The sequence below is a fragment of the Macaca thibetana genome, chromosome 6 (genome assembly GCF_024542745.1).
Source record: "Macaca thibetana thibetana isolate TM-01 chromosome 6, ASM2454274v1, whole genome shotgun sequence".
Lineage (NCBI taxonomy): Eukaryota > Metazoa > Chordata > Mammalia > Primates > Cercopithecidae > Macaca > Macaca thibetana.
In genome coordinates this window covers 78,703,086-78,725,214 of record NC_065583.1, presented here as the reverse complement: position 1 = coordinate 78,725,214, position 22,129 = coordinate 78,703,086, and the positions used below count along the sequence as shown (strand labels likewise).

Below are 22,129 nucleotides of genomic sequence, written 5' to 3'. Positions count from 1 at the left end.
GCCACTCTGTGAGCACCTTGTTAAAATAAACCACTTCTTCCTAAGCTCAAGACAGCAAGAAACAGTTTAATAGCAACGAGATAAACTCACCACCTGTTTGTGCAGCAGCATCAAAGGATTCTAACAAACATAAGAATGCTTTGATCATTTTCAGCCAGAAGAAAATTATGAAGCTCTTCATTGATAGTTCACGGGGAATTTGGGGACGCTGATCAAAGAGAGCTGTTAGTACTATAGACTAGAAATTAAAATATCTGCGTATAAGCTACTTCAGTACATTGTACTTCTTTCAGTGGTGAATTGCATATTTAAAAATTCAAATGGTTGTCTTACGATTAAGCTAAATTTTATTTTAGCCTCTGTGCCCTAAAATAAAAGACATTAAAATGTTGTTTGAGCAGTTTTGTTCTTTTGTTAATGACTTCCAAATTATCTAGTTGAGATGAATTGAGAGGGCAGTATGCAGTTTACACTTTGCAGAATCCCTCTAAGGGATTCTAAACCCAACTGAGCAGAATTATTCAAATGAGAGAATGTTTTGACATTCTCTGATGATCTTTAAGAAAAATTTCCATATGTTTTTCAATTCTATAATAGGGTTATATGATTATAGATTTCACTTTTTAGTACTGTAATAATACAGCTGAGTGGCTTGAAGAAAAGGATAGCAAAACTTTTGTAATAGGAAAGGGTGTGTTTATGGGCATTTTGTTGTACAAATTTGAACATTTGAAGTGGAAAACTTAAGAATCATTTGAAAATACGACTGTGCTATGGGAGAAAACACTTCTGTATGAATAGCACCAGAAACAGAAGATAAAGGTCACTGTTGTTTTTAAGTGAAAATCTAGACATTTCCTATAGACTTTTAAAGAAAGAGAATACTTATTTTGTAACTTCATGGTCTGGGTCTGAGCTGGTTTTCATGTGTAGTTAATACCTCCTGCCTCTGAAGTCATTGGAAAGCATTTAACAAAATATATATTAAAATGCTTCAGGAATAACAAGTATGCCTAAGGATGTGGAATCACAAGCAGGAAAAAACGTCACAAACATCTCATTAAAAATGTGTTGATTGATTGCAAGAAAAGCAGAAGGAAAGGCGGATCCCCACCTTCAGACCCCATTCACTGAAGCCCGGTAAACTAAATATTTGCCCTTACATGCGGTTACCCTCCTTCCATTCTATGCCAACTTCCTCCTAAAAATAAAAGAAACTAGTAACACAAAGACCTACAAAAGAAGCACTACAAAGCATTAATGCGAAAGATCTTTCAATACCTAAATCAGTGGATCATTCTATGATTGACACTTTTTTTGAAAAAATCATCCAAGATTTGAAATGTAGTGAGGTCTTTGACATTACTTGCAAACTAGTTCCTGAAAAATTTTACCAAAGAGGAACAAAGTTCATTAATTTCTGAAATGGCATATTATGGACATAGTCTCTAAGTCTAGGTTCTGCTGACTGACTTGCTTCATGAGTTAAGGCAGAGCTCATGGAGGGTTGTCCACCAAATAGCTCTGCAAAACCAGCCCAAAGGTCTGTTCCCCTGACTCAACAACGTTTCAAGGAGAAAGTAGGTGATAGCTGAAAAGGCGTTTTGTGCTCTTGTGAAACTAAACCTTATGTGACGTCCTGAGTTTATAAATAAATAAGGTACCTGGTGGGCAAGTGAGTAGGATACAAAGAAGTGGTCCACCTCTCTGGCATCATCTGTAATGGTTAATGCTTTCCTCTGCAGTTCACCCATCTCTTGAGCACTTGCCAGTTCAGTCTTTAGAGTAAAAAGATGTGTGGTGTTTGGAAGACAGGGATCTGTTTTATTTTACAGTAAAATATGCCAGCATTGAATTTGATACATGTGTTAGGAAGTAACATTTGTATTAGTCAAAGCTGAGAAATTTAATTAAGAATTATGTGTCTTGTTATTTTCCCCATGGAAGTATTTACAGGGCTGAGCGATTTGATGACTAATGGACATATTTAAAGGGCATCTGTTACTGATCATGGAAACAAAAAATAAAATAAAATAAATTTTTTTACTTTTGGCAAGTTCTTATTGCAGTAGGATCATATGCTGAATGGTACCCCTGAGATATTTTTTCAGCATGTATGTTCTAATAGGTACCCAGCCAATTTTGACTTGCAAGGGAAAGATACTTCAAATTGGCTGCATGTTAGAAGACATGAGTCCCCAAAAAATCTGTGTGCAGAAAATACCATTCAATTCGCTATGTTTTGCTAATGAAGAGAGCCTTAAAAAACAAACCATCAACAACAAAAAATACCCCAGCAACTTAGTACACCTAAGTGTGGTAAACCCTATGTTCCACCTAGGGTGAAGTTTACCTTCCTAGAGCAAGGGTGTCCCTCAGTGATCACAACACAGATGATTTTAAGGTGTTGGCTAGTAATGTTAATGAGAAAAGCCGGCCAGGTATGAAAAAATACAAAAGACAAAAAACAAATGGACAAATAACTGCACTTGAGAGCTGAGCAGCAGTTTAAACAACCACTACTAGCCTCAGAGACTGAGAACAGATAGGGAGCAGTGGGGACAGTGGCAGTCTGCGGATTGCTGGCCACGTCAAAAAGGGAGTCACTACTTGGCTCAGCTAATTGTTGCTGTGTGGAAATGTGAGTCCAGTGATGCCAGATTTTTATGGCTCTTCAAGAGAGTGGAAATCTGGGTTTTATGTGAAATCTTTCATTTTGAAATGTTTATACAGAGCTCAAATGTAGGGGAGGAGTTGGGAAAAAACCCTTGCAGGCCAAACAAAATCTTCTTTTGGATCAATTTGAATCATAAGCATAGGACTTCGATTTGTTACCTTCTGAATTAGCTAAATGAGTAATGTTTATAAAGTTGAAGAGGGAATGCTTCCTAGTATATGAAAGGAAAAAAGACTAGGTGCGTAGTTAAGAGCTTCAACCATGGCGTCAGATTGCCTGTGTTTATGTCCTGGCTGGGTACCATGGGCATGTTACCAATTCACTTTTTGTCTAGTTGCCACTTCAGTAAAATAGGAATGATAACGGAACAAATTTCATACAGTTGCTGTGAGGATTCAGAAGAGCTAGTTTATATAAACTGCTTAGTACAATGCCTGGAATATAGTAATTGCTCAATAAACATGAGCTATTATTATTTTGCAAGAAAATGGTATTCAAAGGATTTACCTATTTGTTATACCTGAAGAAAATATCCCCTATGAATGTGGAGGGTCCGTTTTGTGTTGAGGAGTATGGATTAAGAGCATGGATTCTGGAGTCAGCAGGCTAGGATTTGAATTCTTGCTGCTTTATCACGATATAACCAGAAGAAGTTAATTTTTCTGAGCTTTAGATTCCTCATCTATAAAACAGGATTAATAACCCACATTTCAAAGTCATAAGAATTCAGCAAGATAATACATGCAAAGTCAGTGTTGGCATATAAGTCAGTAAGTGTTACCTGTTGTTATGATTATTCTGTTAGGATATTTTCCCCCATTATTTGGAAGTTCCATTTTTGCAAACACTTTTTTAACTTATTTATTTCTTATTATATGTATTTAAAGAAAATGGCATTGCATTTGATTTACAAGTTAAGCTTCATCTTAATGAGCCACATTATAACAGTGGTTCTCAACCAGGTGATTTTACCCTTCAGAAAACATTTGGCAATATCTGGAGACATTTTTGGTTGCCATAACTGAGGGGAATGCTACTGGCATCTAGTGGGTGGAGGCCAAGGGTGCTGCTGAACACCCTGTAATACACAGGACAGCCCCCACAACAAAGAATGGTTCAGCCCAAAATGTTGATAGTGCTGAGTTTAAGAAACTCTGCATTGCAGCTATATAGCCACCATGACATTTAGTTTGCAATGTTCTTGCTAAGCAGAGGAAGAATTTTTCTTTTATCAAAACATTACCTAACTTTCAGATAGCAGTTAACGTGTAAATTGAAATCTATAGAACCATATTTAATAAAATATTTTTAAATGCATATATTCCTGTTTTCTTCTAGTTACAAAAGTAATACAAGCCAGTGAAAATTAAAAGACTACAAAAGCATATAAGTAGACAGTGAACTCCACCTTTTCCCCAACCATCTCCATAGAAAATCTCTGGAAATGCAACAGTTTAAGTTACATTACTTCAGACTTTTAAATACAGTCACATGCCTCATAACGATGCTTTAGTCAATGTCAGAACACATATGTGATGGTGGTCCCATAAGATTATAATAGAGCTGAAAAATTCCTATCACCTAGTAACACCGTAGTCATCATAATGTCAACGCATTACTCATGTGTTTGTGGTGATGCTGGTGTTAACAAACCTACTGCCCTGCCAGTCACATAAAAGTTTGGCACATACGATTATGTGCAGTACATAATACTTGATAATGATAATAAACGACTGTATGATTGGTTTATGCATTTACAATACTATACTTTTTAATCTTTATTTTAGAGTGCACTCCTTCTACTTAACAAAAAAAAATGTTAACTGTAAAACAGCCTGAGGCAGGGTTTTCAGGAGGCATTTCAAAAGGCATTGTTATCATAGGAGATGACTGTTCCGTGTGCTATTGCCCAGAAAGACCTTCTGGTGGGACAAGATGTGGAGGTGAAAAACTAATATTGATCATCCTGATCTTGTGTAGGCCTAGGCTAATGTGTGTGTGTGTGTGTGTGTGTGTGTCTTCACTTTTAACGAAAAAGCTTAAAAAGTTTAAAAAATATTTTTTTAAAAAAGCTTATAGAATAAAGATATAAAGAAAGAAAATATTCTATATAATTGTACAACGCATTTGCTTTTTAAGCTAAATTTTATTGCAAAAGAGTTAAAAAGTTAAACAATTTTTAAAAGTTTATAAAGTAAAAAGCTACACTACACTAAGATTAATCTATTATTGAAGAAAGATTTTTAAAATAAATTTAGTATAGCTTAAAGGAAACTGCATAAAATCTCCTGTACAGTGTTATAAAGTCTATAGTAGTGTACAGTAATGTCCTAGGCCTCTCACTCACCACTTACTCACTGACTCACCCAGAGCAACTTCCAGTCCTGAAGCTCCATTTATAAGTGCCGTATACAAATGTACCATTTCTTATACACCATATTTGTACTGTACCTTTTCTATGTTTAGATGCACAGATACTTAGCATTGTGTTAGAGTTGTTTCCAGTAATCACTATAGTAACATGTTGTACAGGTTTGTAGCCTAGGAGCAATAGACTATATAGAGCCTAGGTGTGTCATAGGCTATACCATCTAGGTTTATGTAAGTACACTCAATGATGTTCACACAGGAATGAAATGGCCTAACATAACAATACATTTTTCGGGACGTAACCCCATTGTTAAGTGACACACGACTCTCTATATGTATGCTGTTCTATAATAAGCTGTTTAAAAATTTAAGTCTTTTTTCTTCCTGACCAGTTCAGTCCTAAAGCAACTATCTAGGGCAAAGCAGGGTAGATATTGAGGAAGGGTTGCCTGGCATGGGGCAATAGAGCCCATATTAGGTAGGGAGGCATCCATGTGATGGGGTTGGTGACCTGGCATGGAGTGTCAGAGCCCAAACAGGGTGAGGATGTGTGCACAGCCTGGTGTAAGGTGTTCACAAAGGGCAGGTGAAATAAAGAGCACAAAGAGGAAGTTCTGGTGCAGGGCTTTGAGCCCAGGTGGGAAAAGGGGCAGAAAGCAAGGAAATGTTCAAAGGATGATAGGAATATGTCAAAGGCCAGCACTTAGGAAGGGCGAGGTAGGCGAATAGCTTGAGTCCAGGAGTTCGGGACCAGCCTGGGAAACATGGTGAAACCCTATCTCTACAAAAAAAAAACATTAGCCAGGTGTGGTGGTGCACACCTGTGGTCCCAGCTATTTGGGAGGCTGAGGTAGAAGGATCGCCTGAGCCCTGGAGGTGGAGGTTGCAGTGAGCTAAGATCATGCCACTACACTCCAGCCTGGGCAACAGAGCGCAAGACCCTGTCTCAAAATGATGATGATGATAATAATAATAATAATAAAATAACCTTCACCAAAGCATATTAATTATAAAGGGAAAAAATAGTTAACAGTATGGTGGAAACAGCTGGAAGACATCAACTTAATCAAATGGTCAAAGTTAATATTGTCAGTAATGAGACAAGTCACAATCATGGCCACTTAATAAAATGCTGTGGTAGGCAGCTTTCAAGCGATGGTCCTCCCCACCTAGCTATTCATGCCGTGGGTGGTCTTCTCCTTCAGTGGGTGGGGCTGACCTGTATAGCCGGCAGGATGTTAGAGAAATGATGGTGTGTGGCTTCTGATGCTACATAATAAAAGACCGCTCCCTCTGGGGGAAGCCCAGTGCCATGTTGTGAAGACACTCAAGTAGCCTGACAGAGAGGCCACATACTGAGGACATGTTTTTTTCTGCCAACAACCAGCACTCACTTGCCAGCCATGTGAGCAAGCTACCTTGCAAGCAAATCTTCCAGTTCTAGTCAAGCCTTCAGATGACTGCAGTTCTGGTTCACATCTAAACCACAACCTCGTAAGAGAACCTCCCAGCTAAGCTTTTCCTGATGCACAGAAACTATGAAAGATAATGCTTATTGTTTTCACTTACTATGTTTTGGGGTAATTAGATATGCAGCAATGGACAATTAATACAGATGTAGTGAGAAGAACACACCATCATTTCTGTCATACTCCTGCCAAAGATGCATAACCTGAATCTGGTCCTAATGAAACATAAAATAAACACTAATTGAGAGGCATTCTGCAAAATAACTAGCCTGTAATCTTCCATAGAGGCAAGGTCATAAAAGCTAAAGACAGACTGAGAAACTGTCTGGAGTGAAGCAGACTGGAGACATGACAACTTTCCTTGGAACACCTGATTCTGAACTGGATGATTTTGCTAATAAAAGACATTATTGGGACAGTGGGCAAAGTTTGGAACCTGAGGATTAGATGTTAGTAATGTATTCACGTGAATTTTTTTATTTTGATGGTTTTATTGAGGTTATGTAGCAGAATGTATTCGTTTTTAGGAAGTCACACTAAAGTGTTTAGGGATGATGGAGCACCAGGTCAGTAACTCTAAAATGATTATGGAAAAAAGTTATTTGTAGTATACTTGCAGCATTTCTATAATTTTCAGGTTCTTTAAAAATTTGTAAGCTATGCAAAAAAAATATGTTATAGGATATGCCTTTGGAGGCCAGATGTGGTGGCTCATGCCTGTAATCTCAGCACTTTAGGAGGCTGAGACAGACAGATCATGTGACCTCAGGAGTTCGAGACCAGCCTGGGAAACTTGGCAAAAACTTGTCTCTACAAAAAATACAAATATTGTCAGGCCATGATGGTGTATGTCTGTAGTCCCAGCTACTCGGGAGGCTGAGGCAGGAGGATTGCTTGAGTCTGGGAGGCAGAGGTTGGAGTGAGCCAAAATCGCGCCACTGCACTCCAGCCTGGGCTACAGAGTAAGACCCCATCTCAAAAAATAAAAAAATTTTTAAAAAATGCCCTTGGCTTTAAAAATAGACACATAGTGTCTTTTTGTTTTGTTTTGTTTTTAAGGGATGCATAGTATTCTGGTTTTTATAACTCTAAGTTTTTTTTCCACAAATCTCCTATTGAAGGACATTTAAATTGCTTTCAGTTCTTTTGCCATTATAAACATCCAGGTCTTTGTTATTACGAACAATACTAATAAACATTTTTATAAACATAGTTGTGCCTTGTGCCTTGTTCAGTTTTTGCCTAAGAATTAATCCTCAGAAGTCAAATTGCTACGTGAATGGATATGCACCCTTTAGTCAGTTTAATCATAAGTCATTCAAGGAAACTGCATAAAATCTCCTTAAAAGAAAATGAAATTTACAGTTTGGTAGTCATTTTTATTTGTTTTTCTCCAGCAGAAAGTAATTCCTCTTAGAGTGGGAACTTTATCTGTCTTGATTATCACCATCCCCAGCATTCAGAGTCTCAGGCATTCAATATATATTTGTTGCAGCAACAATAATAGGGAGCATTTATTATGTGTCCAGCACTGTTCTAAGGGTACTAATTTAGTTTTTCCTGGCAACAGCCCAATGAGGTAGATAATATGATTATGCCCATTTTGCAGATGAAGAAACTGAAGCTAGAGAGGTTAGGTACTTGTCTAGTTTCACACAGCTAATACATAGTGGACCCAGGAATCAGGCAGTTTTCCTTCAGTTTACAGGTACCCACTATGCTGTACTGGGTCTCTTATTAATGAATACACGAATGAATGGTCAAAATGGCCATCATATTTATTTGGCTCTTTGACCAGCAATAAATGCCAGCTATTTTTTTTTTTTTTTTTTTTTATGAAAATTGGAAGGAATGGGCTGCCTACTTTGTAAGATCCATATTAGTTTTATGGTCCTCTGGACTAAGCTGTACTTAACTACTACTAATACTCCTCCCGGAATTGATACCCATATAGGTATAGGTTATAAATCATTCTTACCTGAAGATTTTATGGATATGTAAACAGAACATTTGCTTTGTATTACAAATAAAATAGTAAATCTGGGCCTGCAGCTTGAGTCTAGGAGGCAGAACTTTTATTACTTTATGAACATACTCTGTTCCCCAGCTGGGCTCCTTTGCTCCTGCCATTTCCCTGTACCTGTAATGCTCACTGTCGACCTCCCACAGTGGAAACTCCAACTGTCCTCCAAGGCTTGCTCGATAGCCACCCCTTCCACTGAATACTGCTTTACTCTTCTTTTTTCTTGCCCTCCTTTTGAAGATGTTTTCCTTCTTCAAAATTCTGAGTCTCTTTTTATAGTACTCATATAGAATACTACATTCTAAATATACCTTATGTTACTGTGTAAAGTTCTCATCTCCCTTAATAGACTATATTCTTTTTTAGTTTTATTCATTTTATAAAACTCCAGTATGTATTACAATCTTTTGTATAAAGTTCTGAAACTAAGGGTTTTTTTTTTTTTTGATGAGTGAAGGAATTATCTCAGCGAAATATATTTAAAATTTTTAAATCTTAAGAATACTAATGTGATTATTATATGTTCTACATTATCCAGAATTATAAAAAAAAAAGGGTGGACTTTTTTTTTTTCATATGAGGATTTGTATTTTGTCTTTAGCTTGCAAGTCATCCAGAAACAAGAAGCATAATTAGCTTTCATTTTTATAAGACCTTTTGTTCTATTCATGGCTACAAATACTAACTTTGCTTCTACCCACAACTTTAATTCCCTTTTCTTTAAGTGGGTGGTTTAGGGACATCAAAGGTAATAAAATCAAAGAGATAAGTGGAATATTTTTTTCAAAGGCTAGTACTTAAGGGTGTGTTCCTGTTAGAGAATTTTAATACTTAATTTGTTTTCAAGTGTTTGTGTAATACCAAATCTCCTTGCCAACTGGAAGAGGGACTGTCCTTGAATCCTGTTCTGAATGAAATATTAAAATATAACCCCTTCTTCATATATATATATATAAGTATATATATATTTAAAAAAAAAAGAACTTCAGGGAATGTGAAGTATTGTCATTTGATAGGATTATACTTTGTTGCTAGCAAAGGCAATAGCATAGCCTTCAGGCCAATTGTTTCTCTTCCTTCATAAGGAGTTCTTTCCTTTACCCACAGGATAAGGATAAAGCTGAAGGTTTTTGTTTCTGAAAGCTCAAACAGCAAGCCAAAGAGAAAGTTCAAACAAATATTATCAGTCTTTTAAAAATGTCATTGCTTATGTAAATTAGCTGGTCTTTGCTGGTGAGCCTCAAGCATCCTTGAATTGGTTGGATGTTAAGTCAGGTTTTATTTATATTTGGTATATGGTATGTTTCTTCTATCTATAAAACACTGATCATGAAGAATCTCACTTCATTTAAGGTTAGTGCTTTTTTATTTGTTTTGGTTCTAGGTTTTTGTTTTGTTTCGTTTTGTTTTAGATTAGCTTCACTATCTTGTGATTTCCAGAGGCTGATGTATTACTGTGAAGCATTTCAATATGATTTTTCCTTATTTTTTCTTTTTACTGTTACACATCTTCCCATCGAATTCATTTGAGATTCTTGGAACCATGTTTATAGTTACTGATTAAAATAAAACTTTAATCTCTTTCTTTGGAAGTACAGTATTTTTATATTGTGAATTATACAGTTTTAATTTATGCCTTCAGACTAAAATTTGCAGGTTTGATACATAGTCTTAAATATATTCAGTCAAAATGTGAATATTTTCAAGTTTAGCCTAGTTGAGTCCTCTTATAACACATTGAGCTATAACACTGGTTCTTCAGGCCTCTCATTTGTGTTAATGTGATGTTCTTCATCGTAACCTTTGTCGATAAAATTCATCTGGGGGGCAGCTTAGAGTCTCCCTACTCTTTCTAATTGTGTTGTAAAACTCCAGACTTTGGAAAGGATATCTTTTGGAAGGCATGCCTTCTAAGTACAAAATTATTATTTTGCATATGAGATGCAGGATTTTTAAATGGGCATTTACATCTCGTGTATCATGGTAGCTGTAGAGTTTTGGTTTGTTTTAAAATAATTCTGAGAACTTGGGCAATTCTGTGATGATCCTTGGGAGTTCTTGGTAGGAGGTATCTTTTCCTCTTGGATCTCTAGCTCTGTGATGCATGTATAAACATGCCTTTGTTCTCAAAGTCTTTTCCTATCTGATTACTGTGGTATCCAAGTGCTTTGTCTTTGCATCTCTTCGTTTTGTTTTGTTTTGTTTCCTTGTGCCTTAGCCGGTCATTTGTATGATGTTTACATTCAGCAAAGAGGTATTAAGAGCATTTTTGCTGAGAGAAAACAGTGATAGAGGAAGTAAGCAGAAATTCAGAGTGGGGTGGCTGTGAGGGATAAAGGGGGGAAGAAGTAGGAAAAGAAAACAGGAGTGGGTCCGAGGGAGGAAGAGCAAGCAAAGACAGAACACCGGCTCTACTCGGGGTTCGTGAAATCTTGGGGGCTGGCTGTGGGGGAGGGAGCTCAATAGACCAGCATTTTCCCCAGGCTTGGGCGCAAGCTTGTGAAACTACTAATCTATTAAAGAACCTCAACTGGGATTTGCTGAGGACAAATGCTGTAACGTGTTAGTCATCCATTATCTGCTTCTATTTTTGCAGGTTCTGAATGATGACTGACGCGGGTTTGGGTGATACCCCTCACAGTCCCTGTCATTCCGGAGTGATAAGGCATCCGCGCGTCTAGCCCCAGCGCCAGGGCACGCTAGCGGCGCTGGAGGGAGGAAAGCTTCCGCCTGCGGGCCGGACAAAAGTCCCGCCTGCCCACGGCTTTCTGCCCGCCGCTCGTGACCGAGACTCCTCGCTGCGGCCAGCTCGCTGCTCTCGCGGGCGGATGGTGTGTGGCCGCCGCAGGACGCCCGCCGCGCCCGGGCCATGAAGTAGCGGTTGCTGGCGGCGCCGCTGCCCCACCGCCGGCCCCAGCCCCGCGCTGCGCTGCCCGGTCCTCTCCCGGCGGGGCCGGAGCGGCGTGGACATGGCTGGCCGCGTCCCCAGCCTGCTAGTTCTCCTCCTTGTTTTTCCAAGCAGCTGTTTGGCTTTCCGAAGCCCACTTTCTGTCTTTAAGAGGTGGGTGTTCGTTGTTCGGGTGCTTTCTGTGCATGCTGTTGAGAAATGTAATCACTTTTATGAACCTGAGTGTTGGCAAAAAAGACGAGGTTGATGTTCTTTGCTGGAATGACTTGGAATTTTAGCACAGTAACTTCTTGTGAAGTCCCCCGTGCAGAAGAAGCCCACTGTATTGTAGCCAAGCAGTTCTGGCTTTCAAAACTCCAATTAGAAGTTGTGATTTCCAATACTAATCACTCCCTCTTGGGGAGGTATTTCAGGAACTACAATATAGTCGCTTAGACTTGAATACCTTCTTGTTTATAACAGCTTGAAGAATAAAATATAAAGATACATCAGTGTCGAGGAGAAGCAGATCATAGACTGTAATAGCTCACAAGGAAACACTGAGCTGTATACAAACGCCTCATAATTACCTTATTAAATATTTATGTACTTGTACATTTGTAATTCACATCGCAGTCTTTTATTTCTTCCTCCTAACAGCTCTGCCTCCTAGCAAGATTATGGTTGACTTTCTTGTTTCTAGCTAGTAATTCTGGACACCGAAAATAGTTACAAAAATTTTTACTGGGTTATGGTTAATATTTCTGCCATTTGAAAATTGGCATGCCTGTGATAATTTGTAATGTATTAATACTGTATCTTCATTAACTTGAAACAAATATATATTTTGACATACATATTTTTATATGACATAATTTTTAAATAAATTTTCAGTAAAAACATGTAAGTTTTTATTGAATGGAGTTTTAGATATAGCCTGGTTGATTGCATTGGTTATATTTTGTTTACAAATTAGGTATATATTGTTATTGGATTATAAAATGAAAATCTGAGTATGTTTAAGAAAATTATGTAGTCATCACATCTTTAGAGTTTTCATTGGGTTTAAATCAATCATCTTTAAGGTCACAGAATTCCTTTCTTTCGCTTTCTCGTGTTGAGTTTAGATCCCCTTATGTTCAAAAATATTGAAATTGCCCTCTTTTTTAAGGTTTAAAGAAACTACCAGACCATTTTCCAATGAATGTCTTGGTACCACCAGACCGGTAATTCCTATTGATTCATCAGATTTTGCATTGGATATTCGCATGCCTGGGGTTATACCTAAACAGGTGAGAGGAATTCTTTCTTTCTTATTCACTTGTTCTGGATACAATCTGTAGTTAAGTAAGGAAACTGCATTTACAGCTGTAGTAACTTCTTTAAACGTAGGCATTTGCTTTCAAGAATCCAGCTAAGGCTAGAATAATTGAGTATTATAAAGAGGGTTAAGTCTTTCAAGGTGAATCTTTCACTTAAATTTTGTTTTTAAAATTTTACTTATATTGTCATATGTGGTTTGAAATAGATTGTCGAAAATTTACATTTTGAGATTCTCTGTGGAGTAGTTAGCCTCTGTAATGCAGCATGCAAGTATGCATTAAAATATGAAAAATTATTCTAATAAAGGAAAATGATATTGAGCAGCTGCATTTAGCTACTTTGTTTAAGTATCCTTTTATTGCAACCACAAGTAAAGAAATAAAAACGCTTTTACTGCTAAGAATTTGAAAAACAAAACATTCCACACTTTTAAAAGTTAAGAAAACTGTTCATACAGGTGGCTGATTGTGAGTTTTCTTTAGCCTGACTTGCTTGATATAAGAGATGTATTCTGAAATAATGGCAAAGCTCATATAAATCTGACTTATAGAGCATTTTGAGTAGAACTAGGTTGTTGCTAAGGCTTTCCCTCTTTTAGGTACACACAAGAAGCTCAAGCCCACTGCTGTCATGTGTGCAAGGTGTTTCATTAAGCATAAAAAGGCTACAATTAATTATGCTTTGCAGCCAGGCAGTGCAGGGATTTATGTGTGTCATTAAAAGATAGTCCTCTTCTTTTAAAGGGCTGCAGAGACAGGGAAAGACCTGGATGTTGTAGAGCTGCAGTGGCTGATGACTCATTGTTGCAGATAACATTCCATTTTACTTTTCTTTTTTATTTTATTTTCAGTACTAGGAAAATAAAGGTATTTGTATTCTACTTATTGGGCAGAATTCCCTTTGCAATTGACATCCAAAAGCTCTAGAGAATACGCATGGGCCTTTTTTCGGGACTAAGAATTGGCATTCATTTATTTGAAGAACTGTGTATGATTGTCTATAAATAACCACCACTGTAAAAATGACTTTCACTTCCTCCTCATCCCCGAATGACCATGCAGATGACTTTTTCAGTTGTTACTGTGCTAGCTTTTAATTTCATAAGCTTTTTATTTAGTATTTAACCACAAGAAGTGTGATGAGATTGAGACTAGGAGAGAACAACAACAGTTGCTCACTTATGAAGTGTGCCTCTTTTCTCACTTTTAAAAGTGGGTTTTCTCCCTATATTTGCTTGAACTGAATGTGTTTCTTTAAAAATATCCACTAATTGGGTTTTCAAGCACTCTTTTCCCACAAGAATATTATTTTATCAAATAGTCTTTTATTGTGGTTCATTATTATTGTTATTCTTTCTTCTCATTTAAGATTAATAACATTTAAATTACTTAATGGGCAATTGCGGTGGGGTCAGTAATCTCAGAAAGAGGTCTTAGAGGAATTGATTATAAAAGGACATAGAGGAGTTCCATTTTCATAAAGTAAAATGTGTTCATTCATTTTTATAATCTACAGTTATCAAAATAACTCCATGGGGAAAGAACATACATTGTTTAAATAATTGCTTTTTATTTTGCGCTATCTGTATTCACCTTTGCCTCATGCAGTGCACATTTGCTGGTTGCCTTTCCAGACAAATAGCTGGTTGCCTCCTTGCTCCTTCTCTGAGACCATGTGATTCCCAAGAGCTTCCTACCCAGGCTCCAGAGATGGAACACATGGACCATGATTGATAATTGACTGTATCCCACCTCCCTTTCCACAATGATTGGTTCAAAAGAAAGTGTGTGATTTAGACTATTCAAATCTTAGGACTTTTGCTGATAATGTATTTTTCTGTTGCATGTAAGCAGTAGGCTTGTATGCTAGGGTCTGCTGAGTTCATGAGGGAGCCATGCCTAGAATAAAACTAACACCATAGAGGGCAATGCAGAGAGATTGAAAGAATGTAGATACTTGGTGACATCACTAATTACGCAGTGTTCAGTTACGTTAGCCTTTCTTGTTTCAATAAAGTTGAGTTGAGTTTTGTCTTACTTGCAACTGAAACTCCTGGGTAAGTGATTCAGTTGCTCTGCCTGACAGCTCAGAACTGCTTGTTGAGTATTTCTTCCATTTTTTCTCCATCACTCTATTGACCATGTGCCATGAGTATGTAACTTGGTTCAGCTGACATTCAGATCTTATACTTTGTAAACTCTTATGAGAAATGGTAGACCCTCCATTGAATATGCCCAGGAAGAGGTAGATACAGAACCTTCAGAACCTCTTTCCTTCTGAATTTGGTGTTCCACTGAGGAAGACCAAGAGCTCTGATGCCATAAGTACTTTTGAAGAAAGTATTATTTTCTTAAAATGAAGGTAAAACCAAAGTTTTACACAAGTCCTTAAGAAGACTAGAGGTGAAAAAGCAAGAAAGAATAATGAAAAAGTATTAGAGGGAAGAAACAAAAGGTAGAAGGGAAATAAGAAGAACTGACCAAAAAACAAAATGAAAAAAAGGTCCAAGAAAATAGAATCATCCAGAACAAAAATAAAAGGAAAAAAATTCAGGAATAACTAGACTATGAAGATAGAATGTTTAAAAATCCTGAAAGAAAAGAGGATGAAGGAAAATGTAAAAACAAGGAAAGACATTGAGTTAAATGGTAGAGGATTTTTTTTTTTTTTTTTGGATGGGAGACGATCAAGAAGAGCAACAAACTCTAAAAGAAAGAAGGAACAGAGAAACAAGAACTTGAGTTGGGAATTGAGAGACATCATGTTAATTAAAGAAATGTATTCATTCCACAAGATTTTTTTAAAATAAAGTACATCTTAAGTTTTGGCAATAATGAAAGCTACATCAATATGTCTGATGTGTATCCTTTCTTTGGAAAACTTGAGATTGTTAGGTAGGCTTAGATAGAGAAACAAGCAGATGTAGAACAGAGGTGGAAATCACCTTAGACATAATACAGATAGTGCAACTAACTAATTTTACAGTTGGAATACAAGCCTAGATTAGTGTCTTATCAAGGATATCCAGTCATGTCAGGCCTCTGAGTTGCCAGTCTGCCATACCACAGGACTTTAAAGTGGCAATTAAACATTTCTCCTATTAAACTAGATCCAGTGAGTCCGGAAAAAGTGGTTTATTGTCTGTTGCAATATCAATTTTATAATCAAATTGAGCTCATTCTGTCTCTTCTCTGACTTAAAAAATTTGAAAATAGTTTCCATCTTTTTGTAGAAATGGATAATCAGTGTTTAATCTCTGATAATTGGTGTTTTTCCAGCCTTTGGGAAGATTAGAGAGAAGAGTAGACAGCTTTTAAATAGCCTATCATAGAGATAAAGTCAGGATCTGGTGTTCCGTGGCACTGGCTTCAAATCCAGCAGAGACGTGAAGTGGTGATATCTTGAGACTTCTCTTTTAGCACTGTTTCTTACTTTATTCCCTTTCTCACCCAGGACCCTCTGGACTTTTGCTGTCACCAACTCTCATATCAAAAAACAAAAGAATTTGATAAACTGCCAGTTCATGGTCATAATACGGTGATATCAATTTGACATGTTAACTATCCCTTGGGTGTTTGATTTTAAAATAAATAAAGGTAGAATTGCAATGATTTTCCATAAAGTTTATTGCCTAAATCTAACTCAAATCCAGTGGTTAGAACAGAGGCATTGGGGCCGGGCTGACAGCATCTGGCCTCAGCTCTTGCAGTCTCAACTCAGATTTGTTTCTTAACCAGCTAGTTCTGTTCCTTCTTCTGTAGAAAGGATAACAATAGTTTATTATCCTACACTACCAAGGTTGTTCTGAAGATTGAGTGACATGATGTTCAGTTGCCTTACACATGGTAAGATCTCAGAAAATGTATACTAATATTATTATTATGTGTGTTCAGGGAAATGTGAATGCACCTTGACATTAGAAAGAAATTGCTAACCCTTAGGCTTTCAGCAATGGCTTCATGGAGAAGCTAACACATTGCAGTAATTGTGAAGGAGACGAAAGTGAACCAAACGAAGAAAATAGAAAATACAAACCTAGGCAAGAGAAACCTTGGATAAAGGATAAAGTACGCAAAGAAGTAAATCTTTCAGTATCTTTAAGTATTGGTTGTTTTCATTAAAAATGGCCCTATCATAAGAAAATGAAAGGAACACTGAGAATGTATATGCTTTTCTCAGAAATTATTATACATCTTTATATTGCTTGGAGAAGTTATTAAAAGAAGTCTCATCGGTTTGAAATCTTTTGTTTTATATATATATGTGTGTGTATATATATATATGAAAGAAGATATTTAATTTTGTAAAATCATGTTTTTTTTTGCAAATTTGTTTGCGCTTGTAAGTTCTTAAGCTATATAAGACAATCAGAGGTAATATACAACTTAAATATAGAATTGTTCTTATTAAATTCAGAATGCCAATTAAATTAGACTTTGTATGTTACTTAGTTGTTCAGAAGCTTGGCTTTTGTCTAGTTTTGAGGCTACGATAACGTTAGGTTATTTTTAAATTCCATCATTGTGTTAAAAAGATGTGCGTATCCTCAGTCAGTGCTGAAAACTCAGAGTACAATTAGCAACGGGGCCTACTTGAGGGTGGAGGGTGGAAAGAGGGAGAGGATTAAAAAACTAACTACAGCCTACTATGCTTTTACCTGGGTGATGGAATAATCTGTACACCAAACCCCCATGACACACAATTTACCTGTATAGCAAACCTGCACATGTACTTCTGAACCTAAAATAAAAGTTACAAAAAAGAAAAAATTAGGATGGAATCCAGAAAAAAAAATGAGACTTTACTGGAATAGTTTTTAGTACTTTAGGGGTTGTGATTTCCTTATCTTCTCTCTGGTTATTAGTACATAATATTTGTATTCTTTTGAAATTAAAATTTCAAGCTTTCTCTTGGACATGAGAATAAAAAGAAGGGAGACACCCCACACCACCATTTTTCTGTTTCCTCTCATAGGCTAGCTTGACTTTCAGTTTAAACCTCACTGCAGAAGGGGAGAAAACCAATAGCTTTCGGACACCAGCTGGTAGGATATCTCTTATACCTCTTTTGTAGTAAATGGATCCAAGCTCTTCACGAAACAGCTGTGCGGTTGTTGGGAAGCACCTAAACAAGATCACCATCCAACTCCAGGAACCCCACGGATTTCCTTATCACCTCTGTGTGGTCAGCAGCCATGGTCCAGCCTACCTTCCCTAGTGCTGTGATCTGTCCACCACTATAGGTCCCACCCTCATCCAATTAAATCTGTACAGTAGAAGAGACATAGCAAATGAGGGTTACTTTTTGAGCCAAATACATTTGATTGGGAAGAACTACCTGGAAAGTCTTAAGAATTATGAGATCACATTGGGGCTTGATGGGAAAGGGTGCAGTGACCCGTAAGTGACATCTACCATGAATGTGAAAGATAAAAGTCACTCCGGTGGCCAGTCTCTAGAAAGAACAACCCTGGGTGAAGATTGATTGCATTAAGTCTTTGTCTTAAAATGAATATGAGTCGTGGCTTTTAGTGTTTCTTTTTCTATTTATTTTCTCCTTTCACGGAAAATAAAACTAGCATGGTGGTCTTCCTATCGAAGGAAGCATATTGAGAAACATCCTAGTTCTAGACTAGCATTTACTTTTTATTTAGAAAGACTTATGCAATGTGTGTAAAATTACAAGATTTATGAATAGAGCAACAAAATAAAATGAAATGCTGTATCTCCTCCCTCCCCAAATTGAGAAACTAATATTATCTCCATTTTGCCAAAGGGAAAGCTAATAGCAAAGAAAGTAGCATGATTATTAGAAAGGATGACCACAAAGCCCTTTTTTTGTTTAACTGCCACACATTCATTCTTTTTTCCCTTTCTATTTTGGAAGCTCAGGACTGATGTCATTTAAAACAATACACATCAAAATCTTAGATTAGATATATTTGTATATTTACTTTGCTTTATTGGCATGCGTCAATTATATGAATTAAGTAGATTACAAAAATGCTAAATGGCTTTCGTAAATGACAAATTAAAGTCACATGTCATTCACTGTCAATTGTTTAAGTTTAAATTATGATGCCTCCTCTTTGTTTTTACTGAAACTTATTTAATGTCCACCTAGGGAAGATACGATTGAACTATTAACAATGATTTTTTCTGTGAGGATAATAGAAACATGCCACATATGTGGGTTCAGAACTGCAAGTATGATTATACCTTGACCATTTTTTTTCCTTTCTTTATAAAAAATGAGAAACAGAAGAGAGTATTTGTTTTCAATCAATTTTGAGTATGTTTGAATTAACACGATGCTTGAGAATATTTTAAAATTAGCTACAGTGTAAAAGACTCCTCATGATCACCTATTTTCTCAATAAGGTTCAGAGTCCTTTTGTTTTTTAATTTTATTTTTCTAGTAAATATTTTAAAGGAGAAGATATACTGAGTTTTCATTATGTAACACTACTAAATTGGGCACTTTACATACATTGTCTCATTAATTCACATAAAAAGTCTGTGTTCAAGGCATTATTATCCCCACTTTTTATATTAAAAATCAAAACCAGAAGAGATTAATAACCTGTTCATAGCAAATAACCAGTAAATAGGAGAACAAGGATTTAAATATAGATTTACTTGAATCTGAAACCCATGGCTCATTTTATAATTCTGTGCTGCCAATCTGTTAATGATCTGTCTCCCACAGAATTTTACTATATGTGTTTTTATTTATGCAGGTATGTGTATATATATACACACACACATATATTTTATTCTACATATATTGTAAAATAGAAGCTCTCTTTTATTAAACAAAATATACATTACTGGTTTCATCCTAAATTGTTATTATTATTATTTGAGGTAGGATCTCACTGTGTCACCCAGGCTGAATGCAATGATACAATCAAAGCTCACCGCTACCTCAACCTCCTGGGCTCAAAGGATCCTCCCATCTTAGCCTCCTGAGTAGCTGGACCTGCAGGCACACACCACCATACCCAGCTTAATTTTTTAATTTCTTTTAGAGATAGGGTTTTGCTGTGTTTCCCAGGCTGGTCTCAAACTCCTGAGCTCAAGTGATCCTCCTGCCTCGGTCTCCCAAAGTGCTGGGATTACAGGTATGGGCCACTGTGCACAGCCCATCCTCAATCCTTGAATAACTTTTTCTTATATCTTCTAATGCCTATGCAGAAAGACATGCTACTAATCTGAATACTGGTCTGAATGACTAAGATATTCTTGGTCACTTGGCTGTTAAAAGTTACTGCAAAGACTCACTTTGCAATCAAGAATTTTTTTTTTTTTTGTTATTTTTATCTAAATCTAAACTAGAGGTTAGCAGATTCTTTCTTAAAGAAGTGTCATATAGTAAGTATTTTCAACTTGTGAGCCATATAGGTTCTGTTTTGACTGTTGTAGTTAGAAAGCAGCTATAGATACTATGTAAATGAATGGCTTGGCTTTGTTTCAATGGAAAACTGTGTTTACTAGAATAGGCAGCCAGCCCGCAGGCTGTAGTTTCCCAATCCCTGATAGAAACAAGTGCATATGCCATTTAGGCTAATAAATGAATTTAACCTTTGGCATCTCATGAACGGTGTCTTCTGACTTACAGAACATAAAGAATAAAAATAGCAATGCAAAGTTAACAGTGCTTTGATCTTTGTTCCTTAGTTACCTATTCAGTTTTCATGAGTAAATGATTATAAACAAGAATTCTCTTATTTGGAATATTGTATTTCAGAGCTCTCCACCTTACTAGATGGCAATTCCTGTGTTATAATTTCTCTTGGCCAAATACACTAGAGTCTTTATTTATGGTTCTTTTCTCCCTCGTAGCCTGTAAACAATATGCTAGTAAATCCTGTTCATCTTATCTTCCAAATATATCCAAATTCCAGCCTTTTCTCACGACAGCCATCTTTTCAACTCTAGCCCAAGCACCATCCTCTCTTACCTGGATTACTACAATATCCCTCCTAACTGACCTACCTTGTACCCGTGCACCCCTGCAACCTGTGGTCCACTCAGCAGCCACAAAGATTCTATTAAAACAGAAGTCAGAGCACATTACTCTTCTACTAATACCCTTGAAGAGTTTCCTGCGCCACTCACATGTAAAGCCCAAGACTATATACCTCCTTCCAAAGCCCTGCATCTTTCCTGGCCTCCTTTCCCACTTTTGTGTCTCTCATCCCTCATTTCTGTGTTATAAATAGTGCCAAAGATAAACAAAGCTGGACATTCCTAAAGTGGTAGGGACAGATTTTAATCAACGATGGATTTGTACAGAAATAACTGGGCATTTTAAAGGGAGAATTAGGGAGTAGGAAAAAGTAGTAAGTGGGGGCTCAGTAGAGTTGGGGAAGTGAAACATTACAAAGGGTTAGTTGGCGTAAACCCGATTGGAGCAGCTGTGTTTGCTAGCTGGAAATTATTGAAACTATGATTCCATCCCACCACAGAGACTGGAAGACAGAGGCTCTATTCTCAGGTATTGGCTGGAGCAAACAGTAGATTTTTTTGGCAGCCTTGAGTTTTATCAAGCAAGCACTTTAAGCGGAGCTAGAGTCATCTTAGGGATATGACATTGAGCTGTTAGAAACTGTTAGTGTTTGTTCAAGTCTTTATAAGCCAAGGTGAAGGCCTAGTCAAGAAGAGGGCTTGGAGGAGCCTGGCTGGGGTTTAGTCAAGGAGATAATATTTGTCAGTCATTATAGATACAAAACAAATCAAAACTCTGTCCAACCACTTGCTGGCTGCAAGACCTTAGGCAAGATACTAAACCATAATGTGCTTTAGTTTTCTCATCTGTAAAATTGGGATAATAATAGTTCCTATCTGATAGGATTGCAGTTAAGTAAATTAATATGTGTAAAGCCCAGTAAATGCTCAGTAAATTTAGTTATTAATATTTCTGTCCTGAACTACATTACAATGGATTAGTTAAGAAATGTTATCAAGTAGCTAATGCAAGGCCCTATATGATAAATACATTAGAATACTTGAAATAAAGAATTACCGAGGATCAACTTGCTAATAAAGAGAGTAATTGCAACAATATTTTAGTCAGGACTGCAAGCATAATTTTCTAGAGCTCATTATGGAAACGGGTTAGAATCTACATTTCTCTCTTGCTTTATTCAGAAAATATTTGTGGAGGCAGTAGGATTTGAAGAATGTAGTTCAAGAGGTAGGGAGAAAGACTTGGAAACAAAAGTTTAGAATTCCTGTAAAGCTACCATTCTAGAAACAGGGCTATAAACAGATGTTTTCCGAACCTTTACCTTTATAATTTTTCTTTAAAAGAAACGAGTAATTATTAAAGGCACAATTTGCTAAGAAAGAGAAAAATTTATACACTATAGTCATAAG

At 36.8% G+C, this 22,129-nt stretch overlaps 1 protein-coding gene across 25 annotated transcripts in view; it reads left to right on the top strand.

The window, feature by feature from the left end:
• The window catches only part of PAM (peptidylglycine alpha-amidating monooxygenase), a 283,361-nt gene that overhangs the window by 102,724 nt on the left and 158,508 nt on the right, over positions 1-22,129 (top strand). For 18 of the 25 annotated variants that reach the window (XM_050794832.1, XM_050794857.1, XM_050794855.1 and 15 more), the window contains exons 2-3: positions 11,136-11,600; positions 12,598-12,718. In XM_050794832.1, the coding sequence (XP_050650789.1) occupies positions 11,509-11,600; positions 12,598-12,718 (213 nt within the window). In that variant the 5' untranslated portion in view covers positions 11,136-11,508. Of the gene's footprint in view, positions 1-10,643; positions 10,794-11,131; positions 11,601-12,597; positions 12,719-22,129 lie in introns of those variants that run through there. The other 7 variants (XM_050794846.1, XM_050794842.1, XM_050794839.1 and 4 more) reach the window with 3 other exon arrangements.